Below are 26,965 nucleotides of genomic sequence, written 5' to 3'. Positions count from 1 at the left end.
TTTTAGTACAGCAGAAAGCAACTCCTCTTTAGCTGAGGGTTTATGGAACTTTTTTCTGTTGAAGGATATATACTAATCCAAAATTTAATTTGTAAAGTATCTTTGAGATAGAATGATAGAGATTAAAAAAAATTCCTCACATTTGCTTTTCTGATTAAAAAAGTAAGCCTAAAATTCTGTCCCAAATAATACAACATAATATTATTTCATGTTGTCCATATTATCGGTGAAGCTGCAGTAACACAGGGGAACAGCTGAGGGAAGACATAAGGGCTAAGGTGGGAAAAGAAGAAACAGTAGAAAGATGTGTCAAGAGACAAGGATACTCATGCAGAACATTCAGCCCAGTGCATAATCATTACTTCTTGTAACATGAGAGGCACGGCGCCAGGGGCGCTGCAGGGCTGAAAGGACGGTTAAAGCATTCTCTCTGATCTCCTTTGCTTGCAGAGTGATGAAGACAGAGATACTTTCACAGGCTAGCATTTCTTTTTGTATAAACATGGCCCTTTAAGTTTGCAATTAACAATGTAGAACATTGTGATTTCTCAGTTACAGACAACAGCAGATTAATTACCTCTTGATGCCTACTGACCTTTTTCTTCCCCCGTTACCCTAATCATATGTGGTCAATGTCGAAGTCTAAGCACAGGCTGTTTTTCACTACATAGGACTTCTTCCGAAGGGTACAAACGCAGCAACATATGACTTCTTGCACTGTAGAGTTATAGTCAAGTGATCTGCTGATAGCATAAAATGGATATAGGTAGGAATTTCCTCTCCAACATTTTTGTTTCTTTTTGCCTATTTTGTTTTTGCTGCTCCCCTCCCGCCCCATCCCCCCCAACACACACACCCCATGAGGAGGCTGCTTGATAAGCTTATAGCTTCAAGTCATTTGGCTCACTGCAGCTGCTTCCTTCATATTCCTTGGTATACATAGCTCATTATGGTTGTATACTTTGAAAGGGAGGGTTGTGAAGCACAGGATGAAAACACATTGCCAGATACTGATAGTTAATCCTGGGTGGGAAGGGGTGCGACTTTTTTTTTTTTTAATCTTATATGCTGATGGGTATCCTGAGCCTTTGCCCTGGAAAGCAGTCTAAGACTTGCATTCCTAGCTGAGCATATTACTAGAATAGGGCTTCTGCATCCTTAACATGCTAACCGACTACACTGGACGGTCTTGTGGCCTCCAAAGCCAGCTTATGTTAGGGTACAAGTCATATGCCCTGTAGATTGAAAAGACAGATAAGGTCATTTACAGCATGCTTCCCATCAGTAGGTAGCATCGGTTTTCCACAGCTGATAAAATTCTTCTAAGTCAGGTTTTCTGATTCTTAACCGACTAGTAAGATCATCGAGTACTTCGTTCTATCTTCAGAGAGCTACTGAGCTCCTTATGAAACTACATAAACAACTTTTCCCTTGTAGTCCATATAATTGAACATCATCATTTAAACAGTAGTTTAAAAATGAGTATTTATGAAATCAAATTCACATTAAGATTATTCTGTTTCAAGGAAGAGATATGTTATAGTGATTTATCAGACCTCATGCTTTAAAATAACAGATTTCCACATGTTTTGTGTAATGACTTTTAGCTTTGACAACCACAGTAAACATTCAGTTTATGTCATAATTTTATATCCTAAGCATGATTTTTTTTGGTCACAGAAGTTTTATTGAAAGCTTATTTTTAAATGGAGCAGATAGTGGTTTATGTAGTTGCTTTATATGCTTGAGCAAGTTTTAAATCTCATGAGCCAACTTTCCTTGTATTTTAAGTTTCCACAATTTAGACATCATTCTATAATATGGGATTTCCATGTACCCAAAAGTTGAACCAAATGATGTTAGTGTAACCCCTGGTTTTGTCATACTGTAATACAGCAATAGTATAGAATGTAAAGAAGCTACTGAGGCAGAACTTACTTTCCGTGAAACTACATAATTAGTTTTAGTTTTGTCTTTCTTCATGATGTTAATCTTTTAAAAAATAGATTAGTTGGTATGAGCTCTTAGGTTATGTTAAAAGTTGATGAAAGCCCCACTTGGTAATGTGTCTTTAGCATTTTTGTTCCCTAAAAAGATTTTATATCTATATATTCCCTAAAAGATGAAAGCATTATACAGTTTTCAGTTTTCTAAAATATCTACCATGTTATATGCTGAAAATTCTGATTTCCATCACCTTTACCACTAGAGCTTCAAAAGAGTTGCCCAATTTAATATTCTTGACAGTTTAGATTATGTCTGCATACTTTTTTATACCTTTATCCATGAAGCTAGAAATTATAGTCCTGTTTTCCTTACTTCTTAAAAGTGTGATGACTTAACTCTAGGAAGCAAAGTTGTTGAAAGATCTTTTGAGGGAAATAGAGAAAATGACAGAAAATATTTAAATTTTAATTTTTTTTTAAACGGGCATAGACCTGGAGAGCACGTCTGGAGAAGTCTCTGTGCTTGCTTCCAGCAGTGCCGGCGTTACTCTCACCGTCCCTCCCCTGCTCTGCGTCCTCCCGTTCCCACTTCCCTGGGCTCTCATTGCTCCAGGATGTCGAGGCTTCAGCTCAGTAACCCAGGTCTTTCAGAATCTGGCATCAGCCAATATTTGCATATAGATTTCTACTGCCCTACATATTATCTTTTATCCAGACTAGTCTATGCCAATTGGAATTAGGAGGTTGACAGTAAGTGTAAGCAGGTTGGTTGTCATGAATGAAATCAACATTTAGGATTTTTTTTTATCTGGAGGAAATCGATTAGGATCAGGTCAGGAATCCGTTGTCATGAAATTGATAAACTAGTAGAGGTTATTTCTTTGTGGGTAACTCTAGAAGAGCAAAACTGTTGTAGGAAAGAAAAAGTGGGGGCCTTTTCCCTTGTTCAGATCTGCTATGTTCCTACAGTGGAACTTCCTGGCCTCCCAGAGCTGGGGCTGGATTTATAAGAAATCGAATGGCAAGGTGAGGTAATGATCAGGGAACACTCAGCTGAGTCAGTGCCTCCCGACTGGGAGTATGATCAGTAATGTGTTGCGATAACTTGCAGGTGAAAGGATTGTATTTCACTGTTTGTGAAGTTTGATGTCTTTTTTTGAGAAAATGAGGGAAGTGCCATCCATGTAAGCAAGATGAAGTTAATTGTTATTTTATTTTATTCATTGTTTATTTTCAGAAAAGAGAATAAAAGGTAAATTTCTCAGGCTATAGCTGGCAACCCACTCCAGTATTCTTACCTGGAAAATTCCATAGACGGAGGAGCCTGGCGGGCTACACACAGTCCATGGAGTCTCAAAGAGTCATACACGAATGAGGGACTTCACTTTCACTTTCACAGCTATCATTAATTGCAGGTCTAGTATGGGCTGAACATTGTGCTTGGAACTTTACATACATCAACTCATTAACTTCTCACGAGGGCTTTGTAAATAATGTTGTCACTATCGTTTGCCGCTAAGGAAACTGAGACTTGGGAACATGAAGTGACTTGTCCAGGATTTCATAGCAGATGAGTGATAGACCCTATATACAGACCCAGGTTCCACCCCCCAAATCACGTTATTACTGTGGGCCAGTGAACCTGACGTCCCCTTGGGCAGGCTGTTTAGAATATTTGTGAGTCCTTTAGGAAAGGAGACCTGAATTGTTATAAGTCAGCATAGGTTAGTGGGAATAAATCATATCAGAACAATTTGATTTCCTTTTTTGACAACATTGCTAAACGTCTAGATCAGAGAAACTGCTAGATTTGGATACTGTGTTTTATCATTTGAGGAACGTATTTTACAGTGGTTTTGATGATACCCTTGTAGACTCTATGTAGTATGACCAAGCTGATGGTTTTATTATGAGGGTTGAGCAGTTATACACATATAGGCTTGTGTCAGTGTTTTTTGGAGGACAGAAACTATGCATTTTAAACACAGAAAGATTTAACTCAGAGTTTTGGATATTAACAAAATCAGTGGAGAGGTTGGAAGAGAGGGCTGTGTAGGCTGGGCCTTCAAGAATGACTCCCACACCCCCACAAAAGTGACCATTATGGAATTACTACTATTATTACAGTCAGGAAGCTAGTGAATTCAGAGGCTGCCATTGGCACTGCTGAATTCAAAATACAGATTGAGATCAAATACCTGTTGCTATTCAGGGATTAGAAAGCTACCACTGAGACTGCAACCACAGTGAGGCTGACGACTGGAGCTGGAATGCTGCAGTAAAAAAAATCCCATGTCTGTGTAGCTGTGCTGCTGGAAGGAAATGGCTGAGATAGCAGGCCCCTGTTCTCTGCCTCGGTTCTTGCTTTCCCAGTCATGAGAGAGTGCACTTACCCAGGACCCTGGGTGCAGGGTATTACAGGAAATGTAGTGTTTAGCTTCCCAGACTGCACAATAAGAAGGCTCATCAGAGGCAACGGCAGTGGTTGCTCAGTGTCAGCCAACTGTTGGGCTTCCCTGGTAGCTTAGACAGTGAAGAATTTGCCTGCAATGCTGGAGACCAGAGTTCGATTCCTCAGTCAGGAAGATCCCCTGGAGGAGGGAATGGCAACCCAATCCAGTGTTTTTGTCTGGAGAATCCCCATGGACAGAGGAGCCTGGCGGGCTACAGCCCATGAGGTCGCAAAGAGTTGGACATGACTGAGCAAACTAAGAATTTTTCTCTCACTGTGTTTAATAATGCTGTCAAGGAGATTTCCCATTGTGTGGTCTAGGGTCTAGGCCTGAGCCCTCAGCTCAATTTTTTTCTTTTTTTTACAGAAATTGGGGTGAAGCTGTGGAATGAAAGCCCATTAGAATTGCAACTGACATGAAGTGGAAGAAAAGAAAAATATATTCTAAGGCAGAAACAGGAGCTCAAGAGGTCTCCTCAGGCTGGAGCAGAGGCTTGATTTACAAGATAAACCCTGCTCCTGGGTCCACATGACTCACCTCACAAGTGTGCATCTTAGCAGTGGCCCCTGGGAGATGCTGGTTCTGCAGACCAGAGGAGGACCCACACATCTCTAACAAAACCTAACATCCCAAAGTAGTAAACTTTCCAAGTACTTCTGAGGTGCAGCTAGGACTGACAGCTTACTTTCTAGGACAGAAGTAAGCAGGCCCACTGTACCCTCAGTGCCCAGAACTCACCTGTTTTATCTAGGAAGGATGGAGACGCAGTCGCATGTGTTCACCAAGCAGTTAGCTGAATGGTGAAGTACATGGAGACCATATTGTAACAGGAATGGGTAGAGGAATAACCTCTGTCTGAATCCTTTATTTTGTTTATTTATATTAAGTTATCATAGCTATTCATCAGTTATTAAATATTGATTTAAGTGATTTTAATTGAATATATATTTTTTAGATTTCTTCTTTGTATATACCTTTAATACATGGTGATTTTTAAAATAGATCACAGTTTATTGTTTCATTTAGAAAACACATGTATGTAGTTTCACTTAAATAGTAAGAGAAGGCAAATTAGGTTCTGCTTTAGGTTTTTAGGATTTATCCTAGAAATAGATATTACACAGATTTAGAAGGCATTTAGGAGAGATATCAAGAAAAGAAGCAACATTAGGTGTTCCTACTCTCTAGTTCATTGGACGCCTCTGGACACAATTGTAAGCGTGAGACCATTTGCTCTGAACGATAACTTCCATGTCCTATACTGTGCTTGGTGATAATATTCTCTTTCAGCTCTGATTCAGATCCCTTTCCTTCCTTCTTCCTCCCGAAACCTATTTCAGCAAAGTATCCGATATGCAGGTGCAAAAACTCCTTAATGATGTTTTATGTTCTTGAAATATTTACATCCCCCAACAAATTTACAGTTTTTCCCAAAAACATTTTTTGAGCCAAAGGAGTAAATAACCAAGGATGGAAATTCAGGTGCCCAAAAATAGTCAGTCAGTATAAGGAAGTATGTCGGTGAATCACTTTCCCACCTCTCCATAGATCTTACCATTCTTCCATGAGAAATCTTTATATGCGTCTTTAAGATTACTTTTGCCACTGACGGCAGTAAAGGTGACAGCAGTAGACTACAGGTCCCACCTTCAGCTGGGTGCAGGTGCCCTGCATATCACGGGGCGGTTAGAAACCCTTTATTTTCCTCTGCAGAGGTACTGGGTGTTCAGCTAAGGTGTGGCCACAGTGCTTTGGAGTTACCTGTGGGTACTGCATATGGTCTGTTCTGTGTGCTTTTGCTCTGTGGAATGTTTAATGATATGTGATTAGTGTAGGTATTTTGACCATAGGATGCCTCTTGTATCAGCACAGAGCACAAACACATAAATATTAGTCTTTTGCAAATGATAGCCAGTCATTCTTATCAAGGCCTCTGAAGAAAGGGCTTCCATAGACAAACAGTGGTGGTTGCAGTGGTCACTACTCACACAGGAAATCATCCCTTCCATTTAACTAAAATCCTGGGCTTCAATTTTTCTATTTCCTTTTATTTTGCCCTCATCGGAGATGGAAAACAGCTGGTCACCATTTTCTGTGCAAGACCCCTTCATGTATAGTTGGATACTTATTAAATTGTATCCTCAGACTTTTTCTGGCTGCACAATTTCATTCCCTTTAACCTTTGTGCAGGTATTATTTACTAAGCTTTTAATCTTTTTCTGAATAGCCTCTAGATCCTCTCCATGTTGACTGTATCCTCCTTTGTTTCATAGTAGAGGCTGATGTTATGAAAAAGCTGATGTTAGTAGCTTCTGGACTAACATCCTGATACACACACACACACTGACTCGCCTCAGTCATGTCCCACTCTTTGTGACCTCATCACACACACACACACACACACACACACACACTGACTCGCCTCAGTCATGTCCCACTCTTAACATCCTGGTTCACACACACACACACACACACACACACACACACTGACTCGCCTCAGTCATGTCCCACTCTTTGTGACCTCATGGACACACACACACACACACACACACACACACACACTGACTCGCCTCAGGCTCTCTCTCACACAGACACAGACACACACACACACACACACACACTGACTCGCCTCAGGCGCTCTCGCTCTCTCTCTCTCACACACACACACACACACACACTGACTCGCCTCAGGCGCTCTCTCTCTCTCTCTCTCACACACACACACACACACACACACACACTGACTCGCCTCAGGCTCTCTCTCTCTCACACACACATACACACACACTGACTCACCTCAGGCTCACACACACACACACACTGACTCGCCTCAGGCGCTCTCTCTCTCTCACACACACACACACACACACACACACACACACACACACACTGACTCGCCTCAGTCATGTCCCACTCTTTGTGACCTCATCACACACACACACACACACACACACACACACACACACACACACTGACTCGCCTCAGTCATGTCCCACTCTTAACATCCTGGTTCACACACACGCACACACACACATACACACTGACTCGCCTCAGTCATGTCCCACTCTTTGTGACCTCATGGACACACACACACACACACACACACACACACACACACACACACACACACACACACACACACACACACACACTGACTCGCCTCAGGCTCTCTCTCTCACACACACACACACACACACACACACACACACTCTGACTCGCCTCAGCCATGTCCCACTCTTTGTGACCTCATGGACTATAGTCCGCCAGGCTCCCCTGTCCATGGGGAGATTCTCCAGGCAAAAATGCTGGAGTGGGCTGCCATGCCCCACTCCAGGAGATCTTCCCAACCCAGGGATCAAGCCCACGTCTCTCAGCATCTCCTGCACTGCTAAGTGGGTGCTTTTCTGTTAGTGCCACCTGGGAAACCCCTTCTATATATACCCTATTCATTGTGCTCTTGGCAACAAATTAAAGGACAGATTTTCGGGATCATTAATCAGGTGGAACACCCACATCTTAAAATATTTTTAGAGCAAATTAGGTAATATTCAAAAAACATTTGTTAGTGAAATATATTATGCTAACTGAAGTGAAGTGTTAGTCACTCAGTCATGTCCAACTCTTTGCAACTCCGTGGACTGTAGCCTGCCAGGCTTCTCTATCCATGGGATTTCCCAGGCAATAATACTGGAGTGGGTTACCATTTCCTACTCCAGATATTATGCTAAAGTGATGATTATTTCATTTCTACATTTGACTGTCTTTGTCATACTCATGTTAAGAAATTAAAAATTAAACAGATTATATTTGTTAGATTATTCTAAAAATTCTGTTGTATATTTAAATTTTCATGACAATTTTTCACCTGTTTAGAAGTCATGTGTAAATTAGAATAGTTAGTGAATAATTGTGAGTAGACTGGCATATTTTGTAAAAGGTATGATATACCATACAATTTACTTTCCTTGTGTGTGTTTTAAGGAATGTTTGAAGGAGAGGAAATAATTTTTTTCTTTAAAATTTCACATACACAAAAGAATTGAGTGGTGATTATTTTATTCCTTATTGCTAATGGGATTTTAGTTCCATAGCAACTAGTTGAAGGAATTGGGACCAAAATTGAAGGATGAAGTAATTTTGACCATTAAATTTATTATTAAAATAAAAAATATATTTTTATAAGATAGGGTCAGAATTCAACTATAACTGGAGAAACTGATGTCAATTTTATGTGATTATTTTCTGTGTATATAAAAAAAGGTATTCACCATAGCAACCACAATCACATATGACAGTGGTTACTGTCTTGAGATTTCCTGCTTCACTCTTCTGTTGGAGGGCCTACTATTTCTTTTTTAAAAAACAAATTGTAAGTCAGAAGCATCATCCTCTTGTCTGTCTGTGAACACGAGCCTCCTTGGAGACTCAACTGCACTCTGTGGACATGTGTTTCATATCGTGTAGTTAAATATGACTGGCCAATTACAGCTGCTCCATCCCGTTAACTTTTAAAACATGTGTGGGTGTGCTCAGTCGTTGAAACTCCATCGGTGGTAGCTCGCCAAGCTCCTCTGTCCATGGGATTCTCCAGGCAAGAATCCTGGAGCGGGTTGCCATTCCCTTCTCCAGGTGATTTTTCCAGACCCAGGAACCTGGATCTCCTGCATTGGCAGGCAGATTCTTTACCACTGTGCCATCTAGGAAGCCCAACTTTTAAAATATACCTAACCTATTTTCCTCCTTATAAATTAAAAATTGTTTTTAAACTTTTCTTTGTATATAAAAAGTATATACTCTAAATGTTGATAGTAGGTTTTAAACTAAATGATGGAAAATAGTTAAAAGTATAAGCACATACATTTGAAAAAATTGTGTAGAGGGATGTCTTGGTTAATGATATCTTGTTTTGACATCCTCCAAACAGAAAAATCTAATGGAACAGACTACCTTCTTTTATTTCAGTTGATTTTTGGACTTCTGTTAACTTTCTGTGACAATGTTTATTTCTAATGTAGAAATGGGTCATTTTTGAAAATTTTGAGTATGGACTCTGACAGGCATTTTATCATAGATTTTGAGATTGGCCTGAAATGTAGTGATAATCAAACCACTATGTAGTAGTGAATTCTGAGTTTCAAATTGGGGTGTTATGTAGGTGCAGTTAAAATTGAAGGTTGCTGCTCCTTTATCTTACTATATCCTCTACTCGGGAACAGAAATGTAGTAATTAGGGGCCGAATTTGGTAATAGGTACCAGAAGAACCAAATAACAGTGGTTTAAATAGAGTGGAATTAATTTCTTTTCTCATTTAACAAAAAGTCCGGAAGCAGAGTGTCCTACATTGGTAGCGTGATTTCATAACATCATTAGTGATTCTTTCTCTGGGTTAGATTCTTTCATCTTTAGGGTAGTACTCTCACCTTCCTGCTTGCAGAATAACTGTCAGATCTTCAGCTGTTAAGTCTGCATTCCAGGCAGAGAAGCGCAAGAAGAAGCAGAGGAACGATGTGGGTATCAAGAAAACAGAGCTTTCCTAGGATCCTTCTTTTTACGTGTCACTGGTCAAAACTGAGTTACACGGCCACTCCTCCCCACAGGAGAGACCCCTGTCATCTTCAGAGAGGGAGAGCCTCTAGATCCTAGGTTACGATCTGTTCACCTTGAGACCCTAGGGTGTTTGTGGTGGCTCCTATAACTGGGAAAGGAGCTTCTGATTAGGATCGGGTGAGGAGGCGGCACAGGACTGCTGTGAATGCAAAAGGAGATTCCGGGTATAAAATTTCTCAGCGATATCCTTGTTTTCTTCTATCAGCCCGAAGTATTGTTCTGCCTCTTTCCTTCCTATTGCCACTGCTCATTTCTTATGGGACTTTTACTTTGACTGATTGGAGAAATGTTTACAAAATTGCCTTATAGCTCACCCTGAGCCAATAGTGTTACCTAGTTTTCAAACTGTAGTTTTAAGCTCTGTTAGTGCTATTACAAATACATTCTGAGTTGGCCATGTTACTGTTAGCAGTGTTATGTCCGATTTTAGAGGATCATTTAGAGACAGGAATGTCTCCATAGGCCAGTAAACTAGATGATGATGCGTCTCAAAAACATGTCATATGAAAGGAACTGGCTATGTTTCACCTGAAAAACATAGCCAAAGTGGAGCCATTATCTGTCTTCAGATATCTGAAGGACTGGTGTATGAAAGAGAAATTTATTTGGAACATGAGTATAAGTTGCAAAAAGACATACTTCAAGTTCACATTTTTAAAAAGACTCTGCAGCTTAGAATAGCCCAACAGGCTTCCTTGTGGATAAGTGTACATCCTGTCACAGGAAATTTTTTAGATGAGAGGTAATTTATTATGTGGAGGACTGCATAGGCATGTATCTTTGTGGCAATCACTTAGGTTTTTTTTTTAACTTTTTAATTTTTCTATTGAGGTATATAGTGGACTAACAATGTTGTGATAGTTTCAGGTGAGCAGCTAAGGGAACTCAGCCAAACAGATACAAGGATACTTAAGATCTTTTTTGGGGACACTGGGGCTTTAGGGAATCAAGTTTGAAAATCACTGGGAAAGTCTAGTTATTCTGTTTATTCTCTACTTTAATCATTCAGTATAGGAAATGAGGAGTCACTGAAAGATCCTAAACAGAAGAAAGACATGATTTGATTTGTGTTTAGAAAGGTCACTACGTCGTCCGTGTGACTAAAATCAAAACCGAGGTAAGGCACGGACACCAGTTTGGAGGATGCTACAGTGGCCTCAGCAAGAAAAGATTAGAAGCTAAACTGAGACAGTAGCAGGGGTGGATAGAGCAGTAGCGTTAAACAATCTGATGAGCAGTTTGGTTTGATGGGAAAAGAGAGTCTGGGTTCATTCTCAACTTGATCACTTTGAGGATTAAGTAAAGAATGTTAACTTTGGCAGACAAAGAGCATCTGGAGAAGCAGCAGGCTTGAAGGAAAAGATCTTGGTTCTAGTTTTAGAACTGGTAAATTCAAGGTAACTAATTCACTGCAGGTCCAGGAATTGAGCTGTTGGAAAGTCAGAGAACCTAGGAGCAAGGTCTGGGCTGGAGAAATAGCTTTAGGGGTCACAGGTAAAAATATGACAGGTGAAACAAGGGGCATTCCAGGAGGAGGTAGAATCAGCTAGAAAGACTGTGAGGAAGTAGTCAAAGAGACACAGGAGGAAGCTGGGTAAGTCTTACCAGCTGTAACTTCTTACAGCTGATGCTGGTACAGGGACAATAACAATGTAGGCTTGAATGTTTTATGAATAAAGATTGAGGTTTTAAAATGTTTACTTTCTTTAACAAATTTCAAATGTATTTGAAATCATTTTTAATAATATTATGATAAAGATTCTGCCGAAATTCTGGGATGTTTCTACAATCTAAGAATATTACAGATCTGTCTTATCATTAGGTGAAGGCAATCTATTTGCCTTAGATATTTTTGTTTCTTCATTCTTATTTTACTTACTGTATTTTCTTCATTAACTATGCTGTTCTTAAATCTGACTAGTGAAAATTTATTATAGTACTAAAAATCATATTTTAATAAAACTTATAGTTCTTTAGTAATTGTAATAACTTATACCTCCTTGTGTTCTTTGGTTACCTAAGGAAATGCAACTTCGCCACAAGTACAAAGGCCGTCTTTCATGGATTACTTTGATAAACAGGACTTCAAGAATAAGAGTCATGAAAACTGTCATCAGAATTTGCATGAACCCTTCCCTATGTCCAAAAATGTTTTTCCTGATAACTGGAAAGTTCCTCAGGATGGAGACTTTGACTTTGTAAGTACATTTTACTTCTTCCATATTTCTTTTCTCTTTCTTTGTTTTGTCATCCTAGCAAGAGATAGGTTGTATGTGTGTGTGTGTGTGTATGCACTTGTGTATGATTAAAATTATGGACTATATTTTAATATTCAGTGTGTTGCCATATATGGGTAGAGGAGTGGCGAAATTGTAGTTTGTTTGTTGAAATGTAGTTTCAGAGAAGTGTAAGTAATTGCTAGTGGTTAAATAAATTATAGCCCAAATTTGAAGTAATATTTAGGACTCTAAAACAAAAATGGTAACTATTTCAAAAGATGTTTTTAATGATGCAAATATGAGATATTTCTGACAGTAAATTCAATTTCCTAAACAAATGTTGAAAATGTATTTATGACATAGACATTGAGGAATTTGCCTCAGCTTTAAAAGTTTAACTCAAATAGTTTCTACTTATGTGTTAATTCCACTTGATTTGTCAGAAAAAATAGTCCCATTCTATGTCTAGTTAGAAATATAAGCAAGTAGTGAAAGTCACTCGGTCATGTCCGTCTCTTTTCTACCCCATGGACTGTAGCCTGCCAGGCTCTTCTGTCCATGGGATTCTCCAGGCCAGGATACTGGAATGGGTAGCCATTCCCTTCTCCAGGGGATCTTCCCAGCTCAGTGATCAAACCCAGGTCTCCTGCACTGCAGGCAGATTCTTTTACCATCTGAGCCACATAAAAAGCTTGTCTGTTGCCTCCTGTTACATTTTCTCCTTATTTTTTCTTTCTCCTTATTAATTATTTCTTTTAAAGAACACATATAGTACTAGATGAATAATTCTAAACTCTTTCTACAATGTGAGAGAGTAAATTTTTAAAGTGAGTTCTTTAATGGGGTAGAAATTTTTATTAAGTAAATTTTTGTTTTAGTGTGTATTACAAATAGCATTTTGGAGAAGGTAATGGCAGACCACTCCAGTATTCTTGCCTGGAGAATCCCATGAACAGAGGAGCCTGGTGGGCTACAGTCCATGGGGTTACAAAGAGTCAGACACAACTGAGCACACACACACATAAATAGCATTTATTTTTGCCTATTGCTCTGTAAGATTTTCACTTAAAATAACTATAGCTATATTTGTTAATAAATACATGTTTGTTATAAAACATAAAATTTTAGATATATGTGTATCTTCAAAAATTTTAAGTAATATCAAGCCATTTTGCTTAGACACCAAGCCTCTAAATGCTTTGGGATTATAAATATTTTTAGTGTTAAATACTTTTCTCCTAAATATTGTGATTATTTCAGTTTTTTAATAATCAGATAATAAAGTTTCAAAATCTCTCCTCAGTAAATTTAGCACTAATTGCTAGCAACTGTTAGCGATAGCACAGGTTAGTCTGAAATACACTCATTATAGTATCTCCTTACTGTTTTTTCAATTTTGAGGTTGTAAATTAGAAATCTATACTTCTAATACAATTTAATTTTATGCTATCTCCTTTTAAAATATATATAAATTATTTAGAGTCCTGCCCCTCAAGCTTTAAATCATTCATGAACACAATGAATAATGTAGAGTACTTAGCATCAAAGAACTCTGTCTTAACTCAGTTGGAATAAATCTTAACAGCCTCTGGAAAACAGTTTGAAATGAGTACAAAGTAATGAATAAATTATCATAGTTAAGAAATAGCAAATAAAATGATTTAGTTTTGTTCAGTTAGTCTTTACTGCCACCCCTAAAATTTAGTAGCTTAAAATAACTATTTTATTTGCTTTTAATTTTGTGGGTAAGCAGTTTGCCTAGGTTCAGCTGAGTGGTTCTTCTGCTAGTCTCCCTCTCACGTGGCTGTAATCATCTAGCAGCTTGACTGGAGCTAAATGATCTCTAAAATCACTCATGTCTGGCAGTTGCTAAGAGTTGTCTAGGCCGTATCACCCTATCATGCAAGCCTAAAAGTTTTTTGTTGTGGTGGCAGTGTTCCAAGAAGGTGATAGAAGAAGTTGCAAGGTCTTTTGAGTCGTAAGTTTAGAATTCAATATCATTAAAAAAAAAAATGAGTACTTAGAAATAATCTTAACCAAGGAGATAAAAGACCTGTACACTGAAAACTACAGAGTATTGCTGAAAGAAATTAAAGAAGCCACCAATACATGGAGTGACATCTCATATTCATGGATTGGAAGACTTAATTTGCTTAAGATGTCAGCATTGTCCAAAGCAACCTACAGATTCAATATAATCTCTATTAAAATCCCAATGTCGTTTTTTTACAGCAGTAGAAAAATCCATGTAAAATTCATGTGGAATTTCAAGGGACTTGAATAGTCTAAACAACCTTGAAAAAGAGAAACAAAGTTGGAGTTCTCATCCTCATTTCAAAACTGCTACAAAGCTACAGTAATCAAAACAGACAGACATATAGACTGATGGAATGAATAGAAAGCCCAGAAATAAACCATGACATATACAGTCAAGTGATTTTTCAGCAAGGGTACTAAAACCATTCAATGAGGAAAGGATAGCTTTGTCAGGAAATAATGCTGGAAAAACTGAGTAGCCACAGCAAAAGAATGAATTTGGGCCTTTACCTTACATAATATACAATAATTAACTTGAAATGAATCAAGGATCTAAATAAGTATAAGAACTGTATCTGAAAACCTCATAGGAAAAGCAGGGGGAAAGCTGTATGACTTTGGATTTGGCAGTGGTTTCTTAGATATGACACCAAAAGCAGAGGCAATAACAACAAAAAAATAGAGAAACTGAACTAAAACTTCTGTGCATCAAAGTACACTATCAGCAGACAAACCTCAGGCCACAGAGTGGGAGAAAGTATGTAAGTCATATCTGATAAGGGGTTAGCACCCAGGATACAGCTGAATGACTGTAACTCAACAACGAAAAACTAAGCAACCGAATTTACAAATAGTCAAAGTGCTCCAATGAATATTTCTCCAAAGAAGATATACAAATGGCCAGTAAACAAGTGAAAAGATTTGTTTGTTATCATCAAATAATGATTTCCTTAATCATTAAGGAAATACAGGTCCAAACCATGAGATACTATTTCACACCCATTATGTAAACACACACACAGAAAATAAGTGTTGGTGAGGATGAGGAGAATTTGGAAGGAACCCTTCCTTGTACACTACACGTGGGAATGTAGATTGGTACAGCTGTGGATAACAGTACAGCATTCCTCAAAAAAAATTGAACATAAATTACCATGTGATCCAGCAATTCCATCTCAGGGTATATACCCAGAAGAAATGAATAAAAGCAAAGACCTGAATAGATATTTGTATATCCACGTTAATAGCAGTGTTATTCACAATTGCCAAAAGATGGAAGCAACCCAAGTGTCAATTGATAGATGAACAGATAGACAAAATGTGATATGTGCATACAGTGAAATATAATTCAGCCTGAAAAGGAAGGAAATTTTGACACAAACCATAACATGGATCTATGAACTGTGAAGATAATAAGCTAAGTGAGATAGCCAGTCACACAAAAGGATTCTGTATGATTCCACTTATATGCGATATCTAGAGTAGTCTTATCTAATTCATAGAAATAACATGGTGGTTGCCAGGTACAGAGGAAAGGGAAAGTAGGGAGTTATTGTTTTTTGAGGGCAGAACTTCAGTTTTGGAAGATGAGAAAAGTCCTAGGGATGGTGTGTCATGCTGATAGCGCAGTAGTGTGAATGTACTTAATGCCACTGAACTTAAAAGTGGTTATTCTTAGTCACTCTATGTCACAAGGCCAGTCCAGAATCAAAGGATGTGGAAATTGATTTCACCTTGTGATGAGGAGAATAGCAAAGTTGCATTGCAGAGGGTCCTGTGGAATGAATGAGAATTATTGCAGTCATCTTTGTGAATAGTCTCCTGAAAGTTGTCATAATGAAAAACTCAGCAGCGTTTAGAATGACGAATTTAGGGAGCCGGAGGTCATTAGTGGTTTTGGCAAGGGTCATCTCATACCCTACTTTTGGAATATTCATGCACAACTTTTGACATGCAGTCTTCTACTGTCCTTTTTCAGCTCATTCTAGTTTTGAGTCACAGCATCAGTTTTTCCAGTGGCCAACTTCTGACAACATTTTCCGCCCGTCATAGATTCTGGAGTCCTTCTATCTGGAAATTCCAAAATTTTTTAGAAAACTTTAGCTTAACGAATGTCCTGTTTTCTGGTTGGATTGTGCCAGGCACTGTGGGTTTAAATGTGTGTGTGTGTACATTTGTTAAGACAAAATATAAGTTAGTAAAGTGTTAAATTGTAATCCAGAGCAGTAATTCAGATATTATGTGGTTTTATTAAGAGGAGGACTCAGTAAAGGTTGGAGAAGGGAAGGCAGGCAGTACAAAGGATGATGTGTGTAATAAAAAGCTTAAAGGTAGGAAATGACAAGATATATTGGGTGACAATGAAGTGGAGACCTTCAAGCGCATTTGGAATAATACGGGAGATAAAATGGAAAGCTAGGTTCGGGTCAGATGGTGGAAGCCTTAAATGGTGGAAGCCTTAAATGTAAGATTGCAAAGTCTGAAATTTTATTTCCTAGACAGTGGAAAACCAACTGAAGGTTTTTAGGTTGGAGAATGACATGATGAAAAGTGTTTTAAGAATATTAATCTTGATGTTAGCATGCAGAATTGATTGATAGAAAAAGACTAGAGGTAGGGGAAAATCAAGTATGTGAAGTAGACTTTAAATAATATAGTAATAAAGTGGAAAAGAAGCAGCAAAAACAGGGAGAGATGTAGGAGACACTAGAAAGGTTAATCAGCAGAAATAGCTGACTTACTAAAGAGAAGATATTGGTTAAGAGGAGGAGCTAAATAATAGAAGGTGAAACTTAAAAAAAAAAACAGAGAGAAGGAAAATAAATTCACAGCTGGGAAGAGTCTCCACGAGATCATATGACTGGATTTAATTTTTGCAGGATTATTTCTTTTCTGACTTATACAGGGCATGTAGCCGTAAAAGGGGAGAAGGGAGGGGGACGGAATGACTAGAGCAGTTCTTCCTTCTCCAGCGTTTACTACACCTGTGAACTGCTCAACCCTCTCATCACTTGGAGGAAAGTGAAATATGTTTGCAGTAGCTACGGAGGGAATGCAAATGGGAATAAATAAGAGATGAAGAAAGGAATCATTGCCAGAAGATAAATAAAGAATTGCTAAGAGAAGCAGTGCGTGTGTTGAAAAAAAGGAAGAGTGTGTAAGAGGCTAAAAGAGAGTAGGACAAGAGGATGCAAAGGTGGGACAAAGTGTAAAGAATGTGATAAAATTCTTTGCATACAAAACAAGAAAATGGACCAAAAGCAAAGACCAATTTCCATTTAAGACCCCAGCTGGTGTTGATAAGGGAAATCTGGTCTTATTTATTCCATCATATATTAGATATAGAATGTTAAAAATGTGACTCATCAAAGTCTAAAGTGTGCACAGGTTTCTGTGCTTATCTTCCGTCTTTATGATATATCTCAAGGACACCTTCCAAAAGAACTACATTTTATGTGTTTCCTGTGTCTATGAAATACAAGTTGCTTGAAACTATCCGAAGTCATTTTGACTGTGTTTACAGGACATGGAGGGCTTTTCCTTGTACCTTAAGAAAAAGAGTTTTCAAAAAAGAAAAACGAAAGCAAATACTTCTCTGTCTTTTGTCATATTCAGAGTAGATTCCAAAAGGGCAAAACTTAGGAAAGACACCTGCCAGACAGATGTGAGGAGTAGGAGGCATTCTTTATCTTGAAGTCTGCATGCAACTTAATTTGTGTATTTTCTTTAGCATTTGTCTTTTAGATTTTCTGTCAGTTGGTTGTTTCCTGTTATGTTCCTGGATGTAAGGAGATGATAAGAGAAATGATTTGTGATTTCACCATCTTGAAGGTAGCATAAAGATAAGATAGAATGTATTGAGGCTAACTGAACCAATTATTTTAACTCTACTAAAAAAGTTCTGTTTAGGGTGTGGCTATGAAAATTTCTAACACAAATGTAAAAGGCAAATCTGTTTATTAACAGCGCTTGTCTAATGTTTCAGCTTTTGTTAGAATTATTTCCAAACAGATTTAGCATCCAGATTGTTTAGTGTTAATTGGAGAGCATGTATGAAGATCATGTTTTGCAGAAATTACACTATCATTCATACTTAAATAGATATTCTTTGGATAATGTAAAGATTTTGGAATAAGAACAAAAACTTTTAAAAGCCATCTGCTAATCCACCATATTGGTTCCAAACTTTAAAAAAGGAATTGGATTGACAGTAACTGCTAGTATAAGAGGGATTAGATAAATCAGTTATTTATTTATTTTTTGTTTCGTTTTTGACTCAAACTGAAGGTAATGTTAATTGTAAGGTAACTTTTTAAAATTTTCTTAAATATTCAGTTTGTGTTGCTCTTTTGAGCTAAGGGACACAAAAATTCTCCACGGCAACACTGGAGAAACAGTCTTCGTGATGGTGGCAGAAGGCAAATAAAGTTCTCTTCTTCAAGCATAAATGTGCCCTGAACTTTGCTGAGATTTTTACAGTTCTTCCTCTGACTCTGGATTGGCAAATCATTATGGTGATAGGGGAAAAAAAAAACCCAAAACCCCCCCACAAAACCCAAGAAACCTCAGTGCTGCCAACTGTAGAAAGCAGTAAAGAAAGCTGGAGGAAGTACCAGCCCTGCTTCTGGAGCCACAGGGGCACTTTAGGCATCTTCCCCTCTTAGGATTTTTTCAGCCCACCAGGGCAGCCAGCAGCGGTGGAGGGTGATGAAGTGGAGGCAGTGGTGGGGTCCAGGAGCCCATGCAAACACTTGTAGTGATGCCAGGCCTTTGGAAAGCCCTCAGCCACCCAGGCCCTATAGGGAGCCTGGAGGTAAAAACTTCAGCCAACAGCATCTGCGTTTTCAGCAGCGAAGCAGTATGCTACCATCTGCTTTCGCTACTTAAATACCCGAGAGCGCCTTTGCCCTTTAAAGAGATGCTGGCTCACAGCTTCGCTCGTGGTGCGCTCCTGAGTCAAAGAACTGCCTGTTCTCCTCAGACCCTAGTCATGTGCACCAAGGAAAGTGCTTCCACTGAGGGAAGTCTTTAAGCATATTGTCATCGATTAGTTTTGCATTAATTAAATGATTACTGTCAAGTATTTCCAGATGTTTGCAGGAGTATTACCCCAGTATGAGAAGATAACTGTAGGTCCTTCAGATTTATTTCTTCTTGGGTAAAGAAGAAATAAACACAGAATCTCAAGCTCTTGCGTGGCCAGCCCTGGGGAAGTGTTTATGATCACAGGTGTACGTGCGGCCTGAACTGGAGCGCTTGTGGCACACGGTGCGTTCTCTGCTCACTCTTTCCTTCGAGAGCCAACAGGAAATTAAAATTAATGAGAACCCTACGCTGTGAAACACTTGGAGAATTCTTGACTGTTGCAGTCCTTCGCCAACTCACGAAATCTGTGCTGGCAGTTATATCCAACAGATGGTGTGCTGTGTGCACAGTTGCAACATGTGATTGTCTAGGTCCATGGAGACTTTTTTATAAGATTTTGGCCATCAGTCTACTGTGGCATTAAGACAGTTGTAACCTTTGTTTTGAAAGGAGAGTGGGGCCCTTCTTCAAAGATACACATTCATATACAAGTAGGGAAGAAAATATTAATAGTCACCAGGGAGCTAAACTGAATTTAATTAATTCTGTAGTAAAGACCACAAAAACTTTAGCATCTCTAAACCCTCACACTGTTTTTTCCCTCAATATAATTTAATCCATTTGGACACCTAAGGTAGAGTGAGCATTTTGCTTTCTATTCCTAAATAGGCTGTTAAAGGCGTCCAGAATTTCAGAAGATTTTATTTGGTGCTTGTGTCTAGGCAAGATCTCCTGAAACATTAAGCTAATTCTGCTTGCTTAGGTAATTAATGCCTTAAGTTGAAACTCACTATATCATCATTTCCTTTACAAATTAAAGTGAGCAGGCCTGTACTTCTTGGATTAATTAAGATAGAAAGCACAGGTGCAGTGTGTGGGTTCTTGTCACCATGTTGGAATTTATTACGATGTTTAAAACACGTGGCAAAAGGAAAAATGGTTTTCCAAAGAGTTCTAAAAAGCACAAACTTTCCTCATAGTAATTTATTCTTTTAAAAATGTCATTTATCTAGAAGAGTGTGTTGAAAAATTGGCTACTTTACATTTTAAAACAAAGATGTTAATACACTTAAGCATGTTGTGGCTAATGTTGATGTCTTAGGAAGTTATTTTGACTAAGTGCACTTTTTGTTCATAACCTCATTTTGAATGTTTAGTCAATAAGCAGTGAAGACTCCTGGGTGATTATGTGAAAAAAACATGTTAAGAACCAATAGTGGAACTTAGAATTATAGAGTGGACAATAAAACGTATTGCCTTCTAATTTAAGACCCATGCCCCACAGTATTTACTTCTTAAATAAGCCATAAGATTTCAAGCAAGTTGTTAGGATTGACTGAACCTCCCTAGTTAGCAGGTTGTGTTGACAATAGGAGAGTTCTTTTTTTACTTTAACCATCCTAAATGAAATTTCTTCAAGTCTGAAACTGTGTGTGTACATTCATACTTAATTCAGGTTTAGTGTCAGAGCCTTTTCTGTAACTGATTCCATCATACTTCCTGATCTGTGTCTTTCAGAGTTACAAGTACATAGTTCATTTTGGGTCCATTAGATTTGTTGGCCTGGTTAAACTAATACACCTTTTTCTCTTGTTGTAATTTTAGGTTGGAAACTTTTTCTATTCTACCTCTCATTTGTTAAATGTAGAAAGCTTTCATTAGACTGGATCCTTTGGATTAGAAGACATTCCAGTAAATTACAGCTTTTCAAAAATCAAAACCTAGTTTTCTTGATTCAGAACCAAACTAGTTTTATTTTATAATTTTGTCCATCAATAATAGAAACATCTTTCTAGAAATATAGACAGATAGTACAGAGATAAGCAAAAGAGGATATCAAACTAACATACAGTTGCAGAATAATTTTGATATAGAGATACTTAATTATTTTGATTTATTTTTAAGACACATTTTCATGGCTTTTAACAAAGGAGGTTTTTTCTCCTTCATGAATTAAGTAATGGTGCATATTAAATTTGATGTGCAGTATACACATGTAATTAAAGCTGTTTCTTATTAGTGTCTTATAAAAATCTCGGTTAATCTTTCAATTTAGTTTTATTCTCTCTCTTAATATGAGAAAGCAAATTAAGCTATATAATAGTCAAGGCTAAAAATATTTAAATTGCAAAAAGTTGATAATCAGCCATACACTTTAACTAACTAGTCAAATGAAGTGAGTAGTTAGTTATAGATTATTGTTGCTATGGACGAAAGTTCTGAAACAGTCATTTTCATGATTATAATCTTTGATGAAAAGAAATTTACTGAAAAGCCTTAGAACTTCAGTGATGGTACAAAACTGAATATTGCCTGACTTTGGTTTTCAGTGTTCAATTATTCTTACCCTGACTGTGAATACTGAGTGTTGCTTGGTATATAAGGCCCAATAGCAGCCAGATGGTTAAATTCCCCTTTGATTCACAGAAATCAGTGTGAATCAATTAGCAGACACAGCCAATGTCTGCAAACAAATTCTGCCTTTCCATTTTTCCTTTACTTTAGAATTATAGGTATAGTCTTTCAGAAAAATATTCTTGAAATAGCTGAAATCAATAAATTATCCAACCCTGACCAATGTAGTAGTCATTTAAAAGCAGCTCTTTAGATATGCTAAAAATTCACCTTTTTTGTTGTCATTTTTAAGCATTTTCCTCAACTTAGTCAACCTTTGAGTTTCTTGTTTTTTACATCAGTTGCTCTCACTTGTAAGAATTTCTTCCTTGTCTGTATTCATTTATACCTTTCTTTCTCTTGACTCCACGCTGGAAATCTGAGGCTTCCATCCATTCAGAGCCTATTCCCCATTTTGCTGGAACTCAGGATAGGATGCTGCATGAAGTTTAAAATGTCAGCATCTGAGATTATTTTTCTGACTCATCAGTTCTTTGAAGTTTAGAGTGATGAGTGCAGTTTTGTCTACCTGTGTAATTTTACTGCTCAGAATTTTCCCTGTCCCTTTTGCTTCTAGATGCTAATTATTAGCAGAAATAATAGCTAATAAACATTGAGAATTTATTGTGTGCTGAGTACATTTCAAAGCATTTTCTTGAAAGTGATCCTTTTGCAGAAGGTACTGTTGTAATTTCTCCCCCATCTTAAAAAAAAAAAAAAAACTGAGGAAACTAAGACATAGAGAGCTGATAAGTTCATAGTCAAAGCCACATAGACTCTGGGTGACACAGTTAAAATTTGAACCCAGGAGGTATGACTACAGAATTTGCCCTGTACAATTAATTGCCCTTGACAACTACACTGTTGTTAAGCCTTTAGCGAACAGGCTGTAGTTTGAGCCTGAAATCAAGAAAACTAGAAGATGGGTAAATGATGGCACCGAACCCAAACTGTAAACAGAGGCAAAACTGATGATGACCATTGGAGTAGAGTAGATTTCATACATGGTTGCAGGCAAAGGTGCAGGTACAAAGCAAGTTGGCTTAGCCAGAAACACAGAAGAAGGCTTTTCTGCACACTTGAGCTGAGTGAGAGAACAGGTCCTAGAGGAGATAATGACTGCGAAACAGAGGAATATTGGGGATGATTTGGGAGTGACCCAGGTTGTGAAGGTCTCAACTGCCAAGCAGGTATTCAGCCTTAATTCTGTGGGCAGTGGATAACTAGTGCAGAGTTCTTATCAGGAGAGTAACCCTTATCAAATTGGTTTTTTAGTGTCAGGGTGAAGCAGATAGGAATCGGATAGACTGGAACCTTAGGATGGCTGGATTGAAGCCTGTTGAAATTGTCAAATGATTAAGACAAAGACAGTGAAATTAGTGATGAGAGTTTCGCTTTAAGAAATATCCTAGATTTAAGAATCATCTGGATATGATAACCAATCGTATGTAGGGAATTAGAATGAACGAAAGGTTTTCTGATCTAGAGAATTAGATTGATGATGTTGCCATTGTTTGAGATACAGAGTAGAGAAGAAGGGAGGAAGGGGTTTTGGAGATTGGGTTTGGAGGGTGATTCTGTTGCAGATGTATTAAGTTTATAATGTCTGGAGGACATACGGTACACTAGATAGTTGAAAATACAGGATGAAGCTATGATTCTGGGAATATTTGGCCTACAGGACATGAGATCACCCAGAGAAAGCCTTGAAGTAAGGGGAGAGAGTTACCAAAAGTGGATTTTTAGGGAATCCTAGGTCAGCAGAGCGGAGAAGGCAGTGGCACCCCACTCCAGTGCTCTTGCCTGGAACATCCCATGGACGAAGGAGCCTGGTAGGCTGAAGTCCATGAGGTCGCTAAGAGTCGGACACGACTAAGTAACTCCAGTTTCACTTTTCACTTTCATGAGCTGGAGAAGGAAATGGGAACACACTCCAGTGTTTTGCCTGGAGAATCCCAGGGACGGGGGAGCCTGGTGGACTGCCGACTATGGGGTCGCACAGAGTCGGACACGACTGAAGCGACTTAGCGGCAGCAGGTCAGCAGAGAAGGAGCAGTGAGCAGTGGATACTGGCTTTATCTAGCCTTGGATATAAGCTGAGTCAAGCTTACTTAAGAAGGCAGATAACAGCTGTCACTTGAGAATTTACCAGGGCTGACATTTTACTTTTTTTTTTTTCTAACTGAGGCCTGTATCAGTCTAAACTTGAACTTCATAGTTTCAGCTACCAGATTTTGTGTTCTTAGCTCTTTGAGGATTCATTCTGGTATCATGATTCATGCTGGTATGTTTTTAGATGTAAACACTTTTTGTGTGTGTTAATCACTTAGTTTTGTCCAGTTCTTTGTGTCCTCATGGACTGTAGCCTGCCAGGATCTTCTGTCCATGGAATTCTCCAGGCAAGAAGACTGGAGTGGGTTGCCATTCCCTTCTCCAGGGGATCTTCCCAACCCAGGGATTGAACCTGGGTCTCCCGCATTGAAAGAAGATTACCAGTTACAGTTCATTGGGTGTAAATCTGATATGGCTTTTTCTCCAAACCTACTTTGAACAGTGGATACACTCTCTAATCTCCTTTTTCTGCCCCCTAACTTGCCTTTCAACAAATGCTACAAGTTTCTGGTTACTTTTGGTTAGTAAAAGTCTGACTAGTTTAAAATTTTACGCTCAAATGTGATTTAAATCTCACCTGATCATTCCCTACCCTGTGTCTCAGGACAGGCCACCATAGTGGTTTAAGACAGTTGGTATGCTTTCTCCTCTGCTGGGTCTCGCTCTTGGGGAGATGGACAGTGAGAGGGAAGGGGTGAGGAGCAGGCTAGAGGAAGGCCAGAAGAGGCCGAGCTCATCATCTGAACCTGGTCATCTGAAGATGGCCGGTTCCGTTCTGGCACAGTCCGATTCTCTCTACTGTAGAGTGTCTCTGCTGATGTTGCAGTTTCCATGTGAACCATATGTGTGATTTTCTTGGGGTGAGAATCTTTCCTCCTTTTTTCACTGAACCGTGAAAAACTGTTTTTCCGAAATGGGCAACGCTCCTTCAGTTCAAGCCCCCTTTCTAGTAATAGGACGTCTCTGATATCCATGGCTCCAGATGAGGGAATATGTTTAACTGTGAAAATAAACAGAATTCATGCAAAAGAGCTTAGAAGAAATCAAGCCAAACATCATCATCTCCGTTTATGGTTATTATTCTGAAAGGTTAAATAAAAATCACATTCATCTAAACAGTAAAGATTATTTTAAAAATATACTTACAGAGTTTTTCATACCCTTTTCTGTTTCATAACTAAAACATAAATACAGTAGCATCTATATCAGTTTACTTGTTGGTAACAATTTAATGCATGTTCTCTAAGTTAAATGAAAATCCCTCTCAAGTCATCTTTATTTTGTAATTTAGGGAAAACCTGTTTTGTATTAATATTTGAAATAAGTATCAAATAAAACTACCTTCTAAATGCAGAGCAAGGTGACAATGTAAGAGAAGGCATTCAAGAAATGTATCAGTTCATACTCTTGACTCAATTTCATACTGATGTACTTAATGTATTTGTTCTCTTGTATTTAGGATCGCTTTCCTTTAAAAGAGAATTTTCTAAAATCCTTAAGCATGACCTTAAGCATGACTGTGTACATACTTTTATTTTTAGAATAAGAAATTTTATTGAATTTTTTGCATTTCTAATAAAATAATCACAAGTGTACAATATATGCAGTAGCTACTTTGTATTTTTAAATTAGATTCTTATATGGTTATATTTTAAAAGTTGTTGAGATATGTAAATGTTAAATTATTAGATACTATAGTTGAAATGATTCACATGCAACACATGAATATGCAATTGTCTCCATAGATTTTATTCATTTATTTTTGTTTTAATTGGCATTTATTTAGTATTTCTAGTCCCCTACTTTCAAGACCTGTACTTTGAAGTTTTATAGAGCTCAATATCAAGGTATTTTATTAAACGGTGTGTGTGTGAGTTGCTCAGTTGTGTCCCGCTCTTTGTGAACCCATGGACTGTATTCTGCCGGGCTCCTCTGTCTGTGGAATTCTATAGGCAAGAATACTGGAGTGGGTAGCCGTGCCCTTCTCCAGGGAATATTCCTTACCCAGGGATCGAACTGAGGTCTCCTGCTTTGCAGATGGGTTCTTTAACATCTGAGTCACTGCTGTTGCTGCTGCTAAGTCGCTTCAGTAGTGTCCGACTCTGTGCAACCCCGTAGACGGCAGCCCACCAGGCTCCACCGTCCCTGGGATTCTCCAGGCAAGAACACTCGAGTGGGGTGCCATTGCCTTCTCCCATCTTGGCCTAGTTAAACTTAATCCTTAGGTATTGTTAATGAGTTTTTAAAGTAAGTAAACATGTATTTCCTCAGCATATTTAGTGAATTTATTATGGGTAACCTTTCAACTGTACATATTATTGTATAAGTTTCCCAGGTTTTCTGTTCTTCACAAAATGTGTAGTCCCTATGTTAGGTGAGTTTATAGACATAGCATTCATTTTCTTGGGCACAATAGAAGCAGGTGGTGATGCAGGAAAACATCCTTATTCTCAGAAGGTGCATCTTAGATGCTGGTGTACTTAGATGTGAAGTGCCGTGTTATTCTGTATGTACTTTACAGTGGCTCAGAATAGAAGTGTGTGTGTGTGTGTGTGTGTGTGTGTGTGTGTGTGTGTAGAAAGTAAGGTAAGTAGATAGAATAAACTATTAACAGTTATTGAAGCAAAGCAGAGATTATATGTGTGTGTTCATTATGCTACCATATTTGAACTTTTCTATGGCTGTTTGCAATTTTTTATCATAAAGAGTTAGGAAAAAAATATGCACTCCCTTTCTGTAATTATGCTGGGTTTTTTTGTTAAGGTATGTAGCATTTTAAAATATTTGACCCAAGGCAGCATATATAAAGTACATTTATATTTCTGTAGCTGCTTTTATTATTATTTGCTTCTACCTTTACCTTTTATAATTCTTACATATATGTTTATTTTTTTTTCACCAAACATTATATGTATGAATTTAAGAAAAGTTATACACATGCCCAGTTACTCACCATCTAGGTTAAGCAATATAAATTATAATTTCTTAAAAGCTCCTTATGTTTCCCCAACTCTTCCTATACCAATACCCACTATTCTTACTTTTGTGGCAATTATTAATATTACTTTTCTTATCTTTGTAGTTATACCAACCAGGTGTATGTTATTTTCT

General features: G+C 38.1%; 1 protein-coding gene across 2 annotated transcripts in view; it reads left to right on the top strand.

The window, feature by feature from the left end:
- Nucleotides 1–26,965, top strand: part of STK3 (serine/threonine kinase 3) — a 288,786-nt gene that overhangs the window by 210,857 nt on the left and 50,964 nt on the right. For both annotated transcript variants that reach the window (XM_065903272.1, XM_065903271.1), the window contains one exon: nt 12,030–12,205. In XM_065903272.1, coding sequence (XP_065759344.1) covers nt 12,030–12,205 — 176 coding nt within the window. The remainder of the gene's footprint in view (nt 1–12,029; nt 12,206–26,965) is intronic.

Source organism: Muntiacus reevesi, chromosome 12 (genome assembly GCF_963930625.1).
Source record: "Muntiacus reevesi chromosome 12, mMunRee1.1, whole genome shotgun sequence".
NCBI lineage: Eukaryota > Metazoa > Chordata > Mammalia > Artiodactyla > Cervidae > Muntiacus > Muntiacus reevesi.
The sequence above is the reverse complement of the archived record's forward strand: the minus strand, read 5'-3'. Positions and strand labels throughout refer to the sequence as shown.